This window comes from Typopeltis vanoorti, chromosome 6 (assembly GCF_054136105.1).
Source record: "Typopeltis vanoorti isolate ZY-2024b chromosome 6, IOZ_Tvanoo_1.0, whole genome shotgun sequence".
Taxonomy (NCBI): domain Eukaryota; kingdom Metazoa; phylum Arthropoda; class Arachnida; order Uropygi; family Thelyphonidae; genus Typopeltis; species Typopeltis vanoorti.
This window is the reverse complement of record NC_143554.1, coordinates 116,096,627-116,112,345: the sequence shown is the minus strand read 5'-3', so window position 1 is coordinate 116,112,345 and position 15,719 is coordinate 116,096,627. Positions and strand designations below refer to the sequence as shown.

The window sequence follows — 15,719 nt, the reverse complement described above, 5'->3', positions numbered from 1 at the left end:
CTATAATTCCAAACATCAACCCATGGGATTCTTGGTGGTTTATTACAAATAAAACTACCAATAGCAACTTTGTAATAATGAGCTGGGGTGCTTAAGGGTCAAAGCTGTATAACTGAGAGGAGACCTCCACAATAGCCTTTAAAGGAATGCGGAGAACCGAACAGGGCTTCTGACCTAATGTCCAATTCTCACCTTCTTGTGGTACACCATGTCGGGTATCTACTTGGATACAGAACGAACGACAATGGGCTGGCAATTTGGGATTTTAGCTGACCAAATTGTATTCTTATTGGTTAAACCAAAATAAAAAATGATGGTAACATGACAAAATTACATGCTGGCTGGGGCGTCACCCGGTTAAACAACCCCCCCCCCCCAATTGTTTTCCATGGGCAAACAGTAGAAAGTCAGTTACTGGAACAAATCTGAAAACACACCCCAACTCAACATCACTTGAGTTAAAGATCAGTACTATTAACATTAGAAGCATGAATGGCAAAGAAATGGAGCTAGCTGAGGAATTAGATAAGTACCAGATCGACATTATAGGGGTGACTGAAACAAAAAAGACAAACTGGTGAGATCTTTCTGAGCAATAAATACAAAATGTTATAATCAGGCAATGACAATCAAGGAAAAGGGGTAGCCATAGTATTCAACACAAAATACGAGGCTAATCGTCTTGAATGGCAGTCAGTCTCAAGAAGAGTAATGTGGGCAAATATGAGAATGGGGAACTGGACAGTGAGACTTATTTGTTCCTATGGTCCCACAGAAGGTTCTACTAAGGTAGAAGTGGAGGATTTTTTTGAAGCTTTAGAAAAAGCAGCTAACACAGTGAAAAAGGAAAAGTTGGTCCCTGTTGGGGATCTAAATAGCAGAGTAGGAAATGATTGTGAGACATACAAAAATATTTTGGGAAAATTTGGAGAAAAGAGCAAAGCTAATAATAATGGCAAATATCTGTTGGATTTCTGCTCAGGACATGGTTATTACTAAAACTATGTTCCAACATAAAATTGTGCACAAATTCACATGGAGAGAAGAGGCAAGGAATAAGAAAAGTCTTATTGACTATGTTATTGTTGATACTGATGAATCCTCTGTACACCCTGGTGCAGGACACGAGAGTGTACAGAGGATTTGAAATTGGAAGCGATCATTATTTAGTCTTGAGCAGCATAAAATTGAATTTCATATTGAAAAGAATAACATATAAGAAAGTTTTAAAGTGAATGAAAGTTGAGAAGCTCTCAGATGTGAACTGTAGACTAAAATACACAAAGATTATCAAAGAAAAAATGAAAGAGTTTGAGAACAGGAATCAAACCTTGGAGATTCAGTGGCAAACTCTGAAGAAAACATTGATTGATTCTGCCAGAGAGGCGTGTGGTTGTCTGCAAGGATAAAAAAAATCAGAACTCCATAGTGGACAGAGGAAGTTAGAGGCACTGAAGGAAAAGAAGAAAGCATATCAAAAGTTCCTGTCAAATAAGTCAGCTTGTGCTCTTAGAGAATACAGAGACAAATGCAAGAATGCTAAACACTGTGTAAAACTAGCTAAACAAAAGTCAATGGAGGACTTTGGCAAGAATATAGAAAATAAATATCAAGGAGGTGGCAAAATATTCTTGAGGTTGTTGAAGAAGCTTAGGAATGAAGGAAAGAGTGCTGTAGAAGGAGTTAGAGATGATAAAGGTGACACGAAAACGGGAGAAAAAGATATCCTTGAAGTATGGAGTAATTACTTTGAAAAACTGCTAAATGAAACAAGCAGTGATGACAGCACAGTGGTAAAAAAACACTGACCAGGCATGCAGTCAGGAATACATATCCATACTTGAAGTAGAAAATGCCATCAAAAGCTTGAAATGTGGAAAGACAGCACCAGTAGATGATATTCGACCAGAAATACTGAAGTATGGTGGTAGAAAAGTCTTAACAGTGGCTGCACTGCATAGTTCAGAAGGCCTGGACAGAGGGACAAATTTCTGCTGATTGTAGTAGAGCTCTAATATTACCCATTTATAAAAAGGGAAATAAAACTGAATGTGAGAATAAGAGGTATTTCCTTACTGATTGTTCCAGGCAAGATTTATGCTAGTATACTTGAGAAACGGTTGAGAAGAATTGTGGAAGAAAAGCTTGGTGAAGAACAAGCTGGATTCAGGCCAGATAGAGGCTGTCAGAATCAGATCTTCAATTTATAACAAATAGTTGAGAAAGCATGGGAATATAACAAAGATCTGTATTTAAGTTTTGTTGATCTGGAAAATGCATACCACAAGATGCCAAGAGAGAAGCTATTCAATACGCTACAGTTATATGGTGTCAATGGGGCAGTATATCAAGCAATACTTTGTCTTTATTTGAGTTGCAAGTCGGCAGTTAGAATTGAAGGAAGTACAGGCAGATGGTTTAATGTTAAATCTGGTGTGAGACAAGGACATACGTTATCCCCTCTGTTATTCATTCTTTATATCCTTCACATTATGAAGGAAAGTGGTATTAAACATGATATCAAAATTGGAGATGTTAATGTCAGCTCTTTCCTTTATGCAGATGACGTTATACTTCTAAATAAATCTGCTACAATCAGGGATGATTGGTTCCCTGCCTGGGAACCCATGATCTAGATCAGTGGTGGCAAACCTTTTTATGTGTGCATGCCAAAACTTTACAAATTGAATTGCTGTTGTTCCGGACAGTTTTTAGTCGGGGGAAAATGAATAATGTTATTATATAATATTTTATTTTATTTATAATATTTAGATATAAATTTATAATATTATTCAGTGTAAAATTGATCTGAGTTAAAATTCAGCTGAGCAGGGGAAACAGCAGAAAGATGTCAACTTGGCAGCGAAATGCTTGCCATATTTATTCCAATATAACATGCTCTTGCATATAACTCGCACCCCTGATTTTACTTCTGGGAAAAAGGACAGGAAAAAATTTTGCATATTACCTCGCACATGTAAAACGTTTAAACATGTTTATGTCTAGGCTAACTCGCTCGCTGTGGTAACAACATGCCCTCTCCGACAGCCATTATAATGCAGATACAAGAAAAACAAGTGTAGTTCTGTTGTATCCCATGAATAAGGTACAGAGGCTTTTGCAGTCTGTGTAATATTGTGATAAAATGTGATAAAGCTGGAATAAAAACTGCTCTAATTCATTAATTAGAGCAGTTTTTATTCCAGCTGTCTCTAATTGCACTATGATTGTCCCCTCCCACAGAAACTGTGCTGTATAGACTCAAGAAAAACCATATGTTGCACCGGAAACACAGTATCTAACAAAAAAAACTATTGCCTAATGTTTCAATTACATGAAATAAGTGTTTGTTTTGTTGCATTTGAAATTCTGGATATCATTATAGCAGATCACAAAGGCTAACTTCAAATAAAATTCTACCACGAATTGAAGCATGTGATATGATTACGGAGACCATGCGTCCTTTATTTCATTGCTCTGTTCTTTATATTTTTTTTTTTTTTTTTTATTAAATGACCAGTTTGTCCTTTATTTTGTGAGTTGAAATAGTAAATTGAATATTGATGTCAACATATTTAAAGATGCAATTCATAAATTTTACCAAACCTGCATTGATTATTTAAATAACTGGGGCAGCTGTTTTCGTGGAAATGGAAGTATTTAAATGCTACTTAGAGAAATCCCTCTGCAGGCGAAGAACAAGGAAAGTGTTTTGTTCACTTCCAGTCACTTGAACTTAAACATAAATGACTGTGAACTATTTGATGAAGTTTCGTGTATTAAAAGTTATATCACCAGTGAATAGATCGAAGAATGGCGTCAAAATGACGAGTCCTGCTGACGTAGATGGGTTGAAATATTTAAATATTTTGCAGATAAAAACGTATCTTTTAAAAACATTTTAAAAATCGTTGAATTTTCTTATCTCCCTGGATCTAATGTCCCCACTGACCGAGTATTTTCATTAGTGAACAATATGTGGACCAGTGGAAAAAACCAATTAAAAATCTAAACATTGAAAGGATGCATTTATACAAGATAGAACTTTGACATGAATTGTATACAATTTTATGAATTTTTAAAACACGAACATAGTTTAATTAAAAAAAAAGTTCATTTGTGCGAAAAGTATTAAAATTAAATTTTTTTAAGTAATATTGTTTGTTTAAAATGCTATGTATATGCTTATATTTTACAATAAACGTTATAAAGCTTTTTAGTTTTAGTGAAACAAATAAATGCAACCTGTTTTTTTTTTTTTAAATTTTATTTATCATGAAATAATTTCTGATATGTCCTTTATTTTCTCCAAAAAAAATATTGTCACTATACATATAATGCATATGCGAGTTCACCTGCCAGCTCAAAAGCAAAGAAGCAAGAATAAAATTCAACCAAGGGTTGAAACTTTGTTTGAGTTGAGCCCGCTGCTAATGAGAAGTTCCGTCGGAACGATAAATGACATTCAGTCATGAATATGTTAAAACTAAGAAATATATAGTGAGTGTTGTTATGACAGTTTCAGATGTTATGGAATTCTGTTGAAGAGAATTAGCATTTCAACTCGTCAATTGTCAGTTGTCTTTGTCTCTGGGTTGCGTGATCTTTTGTTAATACCGCACCAATCATATGCGCATCTTCATAGCTGCTCTCTCGTGCAAAACAAAATTTAACTTGTACGTATTGTAATAATTTAAAATTATTATGATGTATAGGATATTATGATAATCATGTAGTATAGGATATTATCATAATATCCTATACACCCCCTGAGGGTACATGTCAGGAATTTGATGATAAAATTACTACAGACAACCAGGATGAGAATATCTTCTGATTGTGTCATGTTTATCACCTTTACAAAATTTTCATTTGTAATTTTTCATTCTTCATTTGCAATAACTTAGAAGTTGTTGCAAATGAAGAAATATAGTTTCTCAAGTTGAATATTTGAATTAAGGCAAAATAAGATTGCTATTTGCTTTTTTTTTTTTTTTTTTAAGGAGCATGATGAACCTATTCTAAAATATCTCAATGATGTCAAAGTCAGGCAGCTGGATAATCCTAAAGTATGTATTTTTTTTTTTTCAGTATCTAATTTTTTTGAATGTTTTAGCTTTATTTGAACTTCAATTTACAGCAATAAATTGTGAATTTTTTGGAGATTTGCATTTTATTAACTTAATATGCCCATTTCCAAATCTCTTGACTCATTCAAGGATTTTTCACCTAGAAAAAATATAGACTTATTTTAACCTAAATGACTATGCATTATTTAAAAAAAAAAAAAAAAAAAATATGAAAAGAAATTGTAAGAATTTCTATATAAAAGTAAATGTGTATTTGCAAGTTTCTTAATATTTACATATAAACAACTTGGAGAGAGACCTTTTACATAGGCTTGCATGAAATTGTTGCACCCTGTTAATAGGTGTATGCATGTTGATACCTTTTGGATGGCTACAATTTGAGATTTAGCCAACCAGATTGTATTCCATATTGGCTTAAAGCGAAACAAAATGGAGATACAACATGATGAAAGTTCATTTTGGGGTATTGGCCCATTTAAACAGTCTTTCCACTGTTTTCATTAAGAAACTAAGGTAAACAGTGGAAAGTCAGCTATCAGAACAAACTCGGCAGAATTCAAGAGAGGCACCATCAAAGAAATAGAAGTGAAACTGGCAAAAGTACCATGTTGACATAATTGGTATTATGGAAACAAAGAAGATGGTTGTAAATACAAGATGTTCAGGCAATAATGATCAGGGAAAGGAAGGACTTGCAACTGTTGAAGGACATTCAGTAGTAAACATAAGAATTATCTTCTAGCAGTAAGTATTAAGTATGATTGTGGGCAAACAGCAAAATAGCAAATTAGAGAGGTGTAAGGAATAAATGAAGGCATTTTTTGACTAAATAGAGAAAACAGCTTACAAAATATCAGGCACAGAGAAATATTTTGGGAAAAGAGCATAACTATTAATAATGGCAAGTGCCTGACAGTTTTCTGTTCAGGATGCAGGCTAGTCATTAATATGTCCAACATAAAGATCTCCATGAATTTACACAAAGAGAAGACATTTCATTAAGATAAGAAAATTCATTAACTGTATTATTGATCATATGTTCACACCAGCTAATACCAAGCATTAACTGGCATGAACATAAGTGACTATAGCAAATGTTTACAGGTGATTATAGGAAATGTGTACTGCTTTTGAGAAAGATGACATTGGATGTCGTATAGAAAATTGTAAGAAAGTTTTAAAAAAGAATCAGTTAAGCAGCTTGAACTGTAGACAATTAAAAAAATGAGTTTTAAAACATGTATTTAGGTTTAGATACTGATTTACTCAATAAAATTTAAAGAAATGAATACAGCACAGAAATAGTTAAACACTGGGTTTGTTCATTATAGTATATGTAATGTATACAGTATAGGGATGGAGATCTTTGTAAATAAGGAGATGACATCAAAGTTCACTATGATATTATCCCAAACTGCAATTTCGGTTTAAAGATTTGAAATGAGTGGAATTTTTTTTATATTTTTATTCGCTTTAAAACTTTCTTACATGTTATTCTTTCCAATATGAAATTAAAATTTTATCCTGCTCAAGACTAAATAGTGATCGCTTCCAATTTCAAATCCTCTGTACACTCTTGGTGTCCTGCACCAGGGAGAAAAGATCACTATCAACAATAACATAGTCAATGAGAGTTTTCTTATTCCTTGCCTCTTCTCTCCATGTGAATTTGTGCACATTTTTATGTTGGAACATGGTGTTAGTAATAACCAGTCCATGTCCTGAGCTGAAATCCAACAGGTATTTGCCATTATTATTAGCTTTGCTCTTTTCTCCAAATATTCCCAAAATGTTTTTGTATGTCTGACAATCATTTCCTGCTCTGCTATTTAGATCCCAACAAGGACCAACTTTTCCTTATTCATTGTGTCAGTTACTTTTTCTAAAGCATCAAAAAATTCCTCCGCTTCTACCTTGGTAGACCCTTCTGTGACACCATAGGACAAATAAGTCATTGTCCAGTTCCCCATTCTCATATTTGCTCACATCACTCTACTTGAGTCTGCCTGCCATTCAAGAAGATTAGCTTCGTATTTTGTGTTGAATACTATGGCTTCTCCTTCTTTTCCTTGATTGTCATTTCCTGAATATAAAATTTTGTATTTATTGCTCAGAAAGATCTCACAAGTTTTTGTCTTTTTTGTACCAGTCACCCCCATTATGTTGATCTGGTACTTATCTAATTCCTCAGCTAGCTCCATTTCTTTGCCATTCAGGCTTCTTACGTTGATAGTACCGATCTTTAACTCTGGTGATGTTGAGTTGGGGTTTGTTTTCATATTTGTTCCAGTAGCTGACTTTTCGCTGTTTGTCCTGGTTCCCTGGCAAAAACAACGGGGGCCTTGTTTAACTGGGAGATGCTCCAGCCGGCATTGGGTCGGCTAAATCCCAAATTGCCAGCCCATCCTCGTTCGTTCAGTATCCAGGTAGATACCCAACAGGGTGCACCACGAGAAGGTGAGGATTGGGCATTAGTTTAGAAGCCCTGGTCGGTTCTCTGCATTCGTTTAAAGGCTCTGTGGAGGTCTCCTTTCAGTTGTACAGCTTTGATCCTTAAGCATCTTTAGTATAAATTAGAACCTTTTTTACTGTAACACTAATTAATTTCTTTAACCCACGATCTTATTTACTCTCCGCCTACAAATTCAACTCATTAAACTTCAAGTTTACTTGCAAAGAGGTTAGCTAACGCTCTGTTAAGTTATCTTTACAATTTTTATATCTTCCAATATGCCAATCGATTCTCTTAATGACACTTCTTACTGCTATTAACCAAATTCATAAAAATCTTTCTATAATATACTATAAGATTAATTGTACAAAAGTATGGAACTTACAAATGCTCAGTATCGCACATTCAGTCAAACGTCTTGCACAAAAAAGTTCTAAGGCAATATTTCATCTCAGATCTTGAGCTTCCTTAGGAGTGTTTGGCTTCAGTAATATCTCATCGGGAAAGTAGTGGGCTGTGAACTGCTGTGTTAAATATCTCTTTTCTTTGTCTTTTCGTTTATCAGTTTATTTATACGTGTACTTACTTAAGCTTATTCTCTCCCCCTCCCTTTCTCTGTTAGTTAGACCTCGTGTTGCAAGGCTATCTAACGTAACAGTCCCTGAGCCATCACACAGTGTCAATTAAGAAATTTATTTATTCGTAACGACTGCAACACTTAATTGATCTTTTTATGTTTGAAAGTCAGGGTGAGACGATGACAAGTTAAGTTAATACCTCTGTATAGTATCTTTATATGCAAGTTGTGGCTCATTACTATATTCTATTCCTGCAGGCTTGTTAATATTTTCGGGACAGTGCATTGGCTAATGAATGAGAACCAAGTCGTTACAAAACAAAAAAAACATTTATTATCAAACTAAAAGATGTGATACTGAGCACATAAAAGTTAATTGAAGATTAACTTAATCAAAAACACTTGAATACACAAATTTACTTGCTATCTGAGCAACAGAAACTATAGTGCTTTCACTATCAGAAAAACCCTGGTTTGCCTTGATATAAAAGTGTCTTCTACGACACAACTTGGCTTACAAGCATGCGTAAGTATTCCAGGACGGATTACATTCAACTTTCTTCCAGTATATTCAAAACTTAAATGACACTAATTCAGACTATCACAATCAACCTGTGAATTAGACATACTTAACACTACATAATTTTCCGTTATTTGACATTCACTTTTCCCTCGAGTCAACCTCTTCTCAATCCTTGACGATTTCCAGTTACATACACATAACATACTACTACAAATTAATGGCTTACTTGCTAACAATCTCAAGAGGAAATTTCGACATGCATTCTGTTATACACATTGGATCTGGAACGTCCTTTGTCCGGTCGATCATTGAGAACTTTTCTTTGTTGGACGCGCTGGGATCTTGCTGTAGCTACTGGGAGCCTAGAAAGAGCTGGCAGCGGTGAACATCGGGTGACAATGGAGGGGAAACGAACCTCCTGGATTTCGGGAAGGAACCCCGTAGAACAGTAGGTGAAGAGCCAATGACCAAAAAGCCCCAAATCACGTGCTGTATTGCCTTTTATTCCATTTTCAGTCCTTTATTCGTACTTAGGAGTATTCCAGGATTAGCCAGAAGCAATGAAAAACTGACGTCATCTCTGGCCGCTTGACCATACGATTTCGGTGGTATTCGGTGCTAATCTGGCTTAATTCTTATTAAGCTCTTAACAACAAGTCTCAAGTGCAGATGCATTCCAACAGCAAATTATTCTTTTACATTTTTATATCTTACTAAGTACATTTTTTCTTAAGAAATTCAGACAAAAACAACTGCAAAATCTTTAGTGAAACTTTCCTAAAAAATTAATTTCTTGTGAGATTTTACAGCAGTACTCATTCAGCTTCGGCAAAAGGTTGTTCTCCCACGGCGAAAAGAAAAACTTCTGAGCGAACCTGCCTCGGGTAATTTACATTGCCTTTTCTCCTCTGCTCTGGCTTGCTGAAAATGCTTGGACACTGCCGTCTCCAATAGCTCGAATTGTCGCCTTCAAGAAACTCAAACTCCTGCCAACTCTCAACTGGGACCCCTCTCTCTGGCCTGGAAGCTCCTCTTTGGTGGCGACTGGAACTGGGAAGCCCCTTATGCTTGGCTCAGTCGCTTTTATTTTGTGATCTCGTGACCTTGCATTAAGGGTAGTAAACCCCGAAGAATCCGGCATGACTCTTTTATCTTCTTTTAAGTTTAACCCGCTCTTTGTTCTCCTTCGTGCAATCTTTTGATCGTATTTTGCCTGGCGTGGAAACTTGTCTCTAAAACTAGTGGACCTCTTTGATACTTTGCTTTTCCTTTCAGGGCCACGGAAACTTCTCTAAACCTAGTGGTACTCTTAGATACTATCTTTAAAGGTGTTAGCGCAGTATGCAACTCTTATATACAAAACTAGTAAACAACTTTTCATGTGCTCTTACACATAACTATATACATATACAAAGTTCCCCTGGAAAAGTTGTTTTTGACGTTAAAACAGTAAATTCATTCACTTCCCACAGGGTTAATTACATTAATATTTTGCAAAATATACATAGAAACAAACAAGGTTATTTACAGTTCTCAATGGGACTTGACCTATGTAAAAAATCGATGTAAAGCGCTTTGGAATTTTTTAAGCTGCATAGAGTTTTTACACCATTGTTAAGGCAAAGTCTATGCATCTCTTAATCCCAAGGCTATATGAAGTCTCTAAAATCCACAAGGCAAGTAGAGTGATCAAAATTAAAGTATCCCTGTTTAAGGCCTTTGATTGCCATCCAGGTGATCCAAATGCTGCAAAACTTTGCATGTATTCTGCAAAGTTCTGCAGAATACATTGTGCATCATGCAAAGCAATATCTGATGGGGGGAAGGGGGGGGGGTAGTTCCCAAATTCACCACAGGGGCATTGTAAATACCAAATGCATGGAATTTGCATATCACAACACTCAACAGGTGCCAGGAGGATTTAGAGATGGAAATGGGATTTTACCCTTCATTCTGGGTAATACCGTCCACAATGATGGTGCTAACCTTGCCCGCAGCATTCTTTGCCTGTGAAGCTGTACTACCTAAACACTTGCAATCTGTGAATCTTGTCCCCCTGAACAGATGCCAATGAGATCCACTATCTCCATGTACACAGGTTGTAAGCTAATCAGTTTACAAGTGAATGAAGTTGCTATTACTGTGTGGAGCAGACCATAAATAAGTGTTGGTTCCTGCAGTGCATGTGCTCTTTCAAGCCACATAGCCTCGCACAAGTGTCTAGAAGATTCTGCATTTCCAACAAATACTTTGCACTCATCTAAAGTTACTCTCTGGTGCAGGTTTATGGCTTTGTTTATCATTGGGTGGTTTCTTCTTTGAAGACATTTGCTAGTCGGATCCTGTGACCTGCTGAGTTACTGCTGAGAGGTATAGTGATATGATAAAAAGTTAACAAAATGGTTTATCGTATCATGATCAGTTTTCTTAATCTTGTTGTGCCACAGCTATAGCAGTGTCTGTGCATGGATTGTCATTTTCATGCAGGATGGGACTCCTTGCACACAGGCACTCCCCATAGGTGGTTCTTCGAGAATGTTTCTTTCTTAGAAGCCCAAGAAATGGGAAGGGCAGTGCACTGAACAGTGCAGCTCACGAATGCATAATGGAAGTGACTAAATATGTGTTATTTATGCTTCTGTTGCTTTTCTCCTCACGTGCACACAGAGAAATTTACATTTGGTGCAATTCCCCTGGTAGTGGTGAAGTTTGGAAACTCCCCATCCCCTCAGATATTGCATCTGCATGATGCATAACGTATTCCTGCCAAATTTAACAGCATTTGGGTCACACTCCACAAGGTCTTAAACAGGGACACTGATTTTGATCACCCTATATATTGGAGATGGCATGGGAAGAAATAATCTGTGTAGGGAAGCATGCTTCATGGATGTTTAAAAGCTCACAGTTTCTATATTTTTTTATAATTGTTTTTGTATTTATTTCCCCCTCAGTTATGTTATTTTCCAGTGTCATTATATAGACATTTCTATTCTTTCACAGTGTTGATACTGTTGAAGAGGACAAAGAAAACTTTTGAACTGGGGTTGCTTTCTTTTAGTAGAATGTGTTTCAGACAGGATTCATCTTTAATAGATTTTATAGTCATGGCAGTGTTTGGGTAAAATGAAGGAGAAAGACTAGAGATGTGGTTACTTGAGGATATGCTCCTCAAGGACAATAATTGGTTATAAACTGGCCCATAATCTGATGCTGATAGGCATAAAAGCTGTCACTTCTTTCATTTTTATCTATTGCAAGAATTACTTGAGCAGTAAATGTTAGCACAGTTACCAAAATTTATTCGGTATATCTGTGTAGTACGCTCATAAAATTGAGCAGTTTTATGTATTCAAGATACCAAGTGATTTTATATAAACTTGGTTTAATCCTATTTCCCAAGTAAGCAAACAGACTAGAAAGTCAAGTTTGCGCCTGCAAGTAGTACAAATCCAAGGCAACTCTTGGAGATGCCAGTTGAGGCAACTCATGATAAAGGTGGATAAAGCTCTGATCACTTTTCTTAGTATTTTTCCTCCTTAATGTAGAGCATATCCCCTCAAGGGGATGTATGATGCTAAACATTAAAGGCAATGGTCACCACCCATACCGGTTTCAACCTTTATTGAGGTCTCGTCAGTGGGAGCCAGATCTGAAAATGCTAAGGATGAAGTAATGCAGAGCTCATGTATTTTACCAAAACAAATTGCCACAAGGTGCTTTGACCTTATAAATATAAAATCTCAGGATGAGAGATAGATGTAGAAAGTTTTTTAACTTGGGTATATTATGTATTCAAGATACCAAGTAATTTTATATAAACTTGGTTTTAATCCTATTTCACATGTATACAAACAGACAAGAAAGTCAAGTTTGCACCTGCAAGTCCAAGGCAACTCATGGTTGTGCCAGTCGAGGCAATTCGTGGTAAAGGTGGGTAAAGCTCTTATCACTTTTCTTAGTATTTTCCCCTTTAATGTAAAGCATATTGGCATCATACATCCCCTTGCAGAGATGTATGATGCTAAACATTAAAGGCAATGGTAGCTACCCATACCGGTTTCGACCTTTATTGAGGGCTCGTCAGTGGGAGCCAGACCTGAAAATGCTAAGGATGAAGTAATGCAGAGCTCATATGTATTTTACCAAAACAAGTTACCACAAGGTGCTTTGACCTTATAAATATAAAATCTCAGGATGAGAGCAGTTTTATGGGAATATGTATAAAGTAAAATCATTTTGTTTGCTCATTACAACAAAATTCAACTGGATTTGTCAGGGCTGCCTTATGCTATTCATGAACAATTAAATCAAATTAAACATTTATCACAACATTAATTGAAGATAGTGGCTAAACTAAAAAAACGTTCGTGATAAATTGAACCTTTTTTTATTGTTATTCCAAATGAAATAATTGATACAAGATGTTTGGAAGGTACTTTTAACTTTCTGTAGAGCTTTGCAGATATAGGAAACAGTCTGCTTATTGAAAAATTATAGTATAACTTTGCCTACAAGCATATCCGAACCTCAGTTGTATTGAATGATTGATATGGCCATTTATGCATTTTTAAATGCTAAGTGAGAATTAACTTAAATATGAAAGATTAAGTTTGTTTGTCATTGTTTATATTGTTTTGGAAATTGCCTTTTCTAATTCTGTCATGAGGTTTTATAATTGCTGACAGATTGTAGAAGTAAAAATAGCATGGATAGCTATTTCTGTTCTCGTATATCATTCTTGTATTTTCTTATGAAGTAATAATTGTGAGCCTGTTTTTGTTTATTATTATTGTGACTTGTCAGCAAAATTTTAATTAAATTAATTACTATTTAGCCTGTCTAATCATAGTTTGCCCACCCACACAGGTTCTGTTATAGCAGATATCTTTTGTTATAGTGAATTGTACTGCATTTCATATTTCTTTTATTGGCAGAAAAAGGATGGAAAATATCTATAATTTCATATTCATTTTTCAGGGTTTTGTTCTAGAATTCCACTTTGATTCAAATCCATATTTCTCAAATCAAGTGCTCACAAAAGAATATGAACTAAAATTTACTCCTGATGATGATGATCCATTCTCATATGAAGGTCCAGAAATTCAGAAATGCAAAGGGTAAGTGTAACTTTGAATACCTTTCTACATAGTTTTTAGTTTTCAAGTTAGTTGAAGTGCACTGAAATTGCACCTGGTTTCTGTTGTGAAACTCTAGTATTGCAACATAATTGCTTGTAACAATAATTTTGTTTACATCTGTTTCTAAACTTTTGCAAGTCTTGTATTTTATTATCCTTTGAATGTAAAGCATTGGTTATCTTAGCAAACAGCCTAAATTTTTTTTTTACCTGATAACCAAAGAGAAATGTAAGTTTATGTAAAAAAACATTCCTGATAAATTGAACCATTTTTTATTAAAACATTTCCATTCAAAGATCTTTAAAAAAATGTATTTGTCCCCAGATATTTCCACAAAACCTCTTCAGTATTGCCATATGACTCTTGGAGATCCTGTTGATATAGTGAGACCATTGGTATAGTTAATTTCTACTTTTGCTGTTTATCACTATATTGTTGTATATCTGTTACTAGGACTTCTGTGGGAGGCCACCTTATACAATTCATTCCACAAATGTATGTCTTAATTGTGTGGTTTGTGGAATAGAATACCCTCTGAGACTGGCTAACCTGCTTTCATTTGACAAACCCCACATAAAGATTCCCTGTGACATGACAAGAATCAAATCTCCATGTCTTTTTGAGATGGTCCTAATATATCCTGCTATGTAAAGCATAGATTCCTGAACTTTGATATTATATCAAAAATTTATGACCTCCCATTCTCTTGAGAAATAAGTCAATAATTCTGAACCCTCGGCAACCAGTGTGTGAATATGGTTTCTCTGTTATTGCAGTGAATCTTAGTACTGGAAATTCATAAAAATTGAAGGATTAATTTACTGCACTGATGATTTCATTTCATCTTTCCTTTAATCTGTTAGGCTCAATAACCTGTGACAGCCAACTTATTTTGCATTATATAAACCTAATGTTCTTGAGAGCATTTAGTACTACAAGAATCCTTCAGTTATTAAAGCAGTGAAATCAGTTTGTTGGTTGGATAATTGAAAGGTCAGTTAACTGAAGATGAACTTAACATGTATTTAGGCTTATTAGGAACCTCAAATAATTTTTAATAAGTTAATTTAGAAAAACCGCACTCCGCACTTGCAACTGTAGGTTGGGATTGTTGAAAGAATTTGTAATAATGTGTACACATTAGGAAAGAGACTTATGCAGTTATTGCACAAATATAATTTAATACTTCTTTGGGAGAATAATTATTTGATATCCTCAGAGACAATATCTTTAATTCATCTAATAAATCCATTGCTGAAATATCTTTTTTGATCACCATCAGACAGAACAGTTTCTAAGTCGAAACGAGCTTTTTTTACTGTATCATTATCAAATTTTAAGTTACCAATGTTAAAGAGAAACCCAAAAATTGATCCATATTTATTTAGCTGTTCAAATCTCTCAGTAATTGATGTTATTGCTGAATCAAGAATTACATTTAAAAAATTAATTTGAAACTGTTGCTCAAAATTAGTAATTGATTCGTCAGGACATTCATAATCGAATCGAGTTTTTACATGTTGAGTTCGCGTGCTGTCGTTAGTTGGGAAATCAGCATTTAACCCAATATTTAGAGCAAAGTTATGGGCTTGGTGCTTAACTTTCAAAAAATTATTTTCGCTTCTGTATGATGTCAAGAATTTTTCGTGACATCTAATGATTTCGAAGCTTCCATAATATTGCAAGAGATATTTTGCAATTGTTTGCTAGATGCATTGACTTCAGTTAGAATGTCGTACCAAACGAATGTGCCAAATAAACGTGAAAGAATTAATTTTTTTTTGCTAACAAACTAGCTTCCAATTTTGTTTTAATGCCTTGTTGCCCAATTAAGCTGTCATCTTCTGTGATGAAAATTAAAGCTTCATGTATTTCTTTTACTTGATTTCGTATTGCTTTTACAGCTTCAACGCGACTTTCCCATCTCGTTGTGCAT

General features: G+C 35.0%; 1 protein-coding gene across 2 annotated transcripts in view; it reads left to right on the top strand.

Moving 5' to 3' along the window:
* LOC150105844 (nucleosome assembly protein 1-like 1) overlaps positions 1 to 15,719 on the top strand; it is a 157,991-nt gene that overhangs the window by 92,923 nt on the left and 49,349 nt on the right. For both annotated transcript variants that reach the window (XM_090394373.1, XM_090394375.1), the window contains exons 9-10: positions 5,004 to 5,069; positions 13,623 to 13,762. In XM_090394373.1, coding sequence (XP_090250499.1) covers positions 5,004 to 5,069; positions 13,623 to 13,762 — 206 coding nt within the window. The remainder of the gene's footprint in view (positions 1 to 5,003; positions 5,070 to 13,622; positions 13,763 to 15,719) is intronic.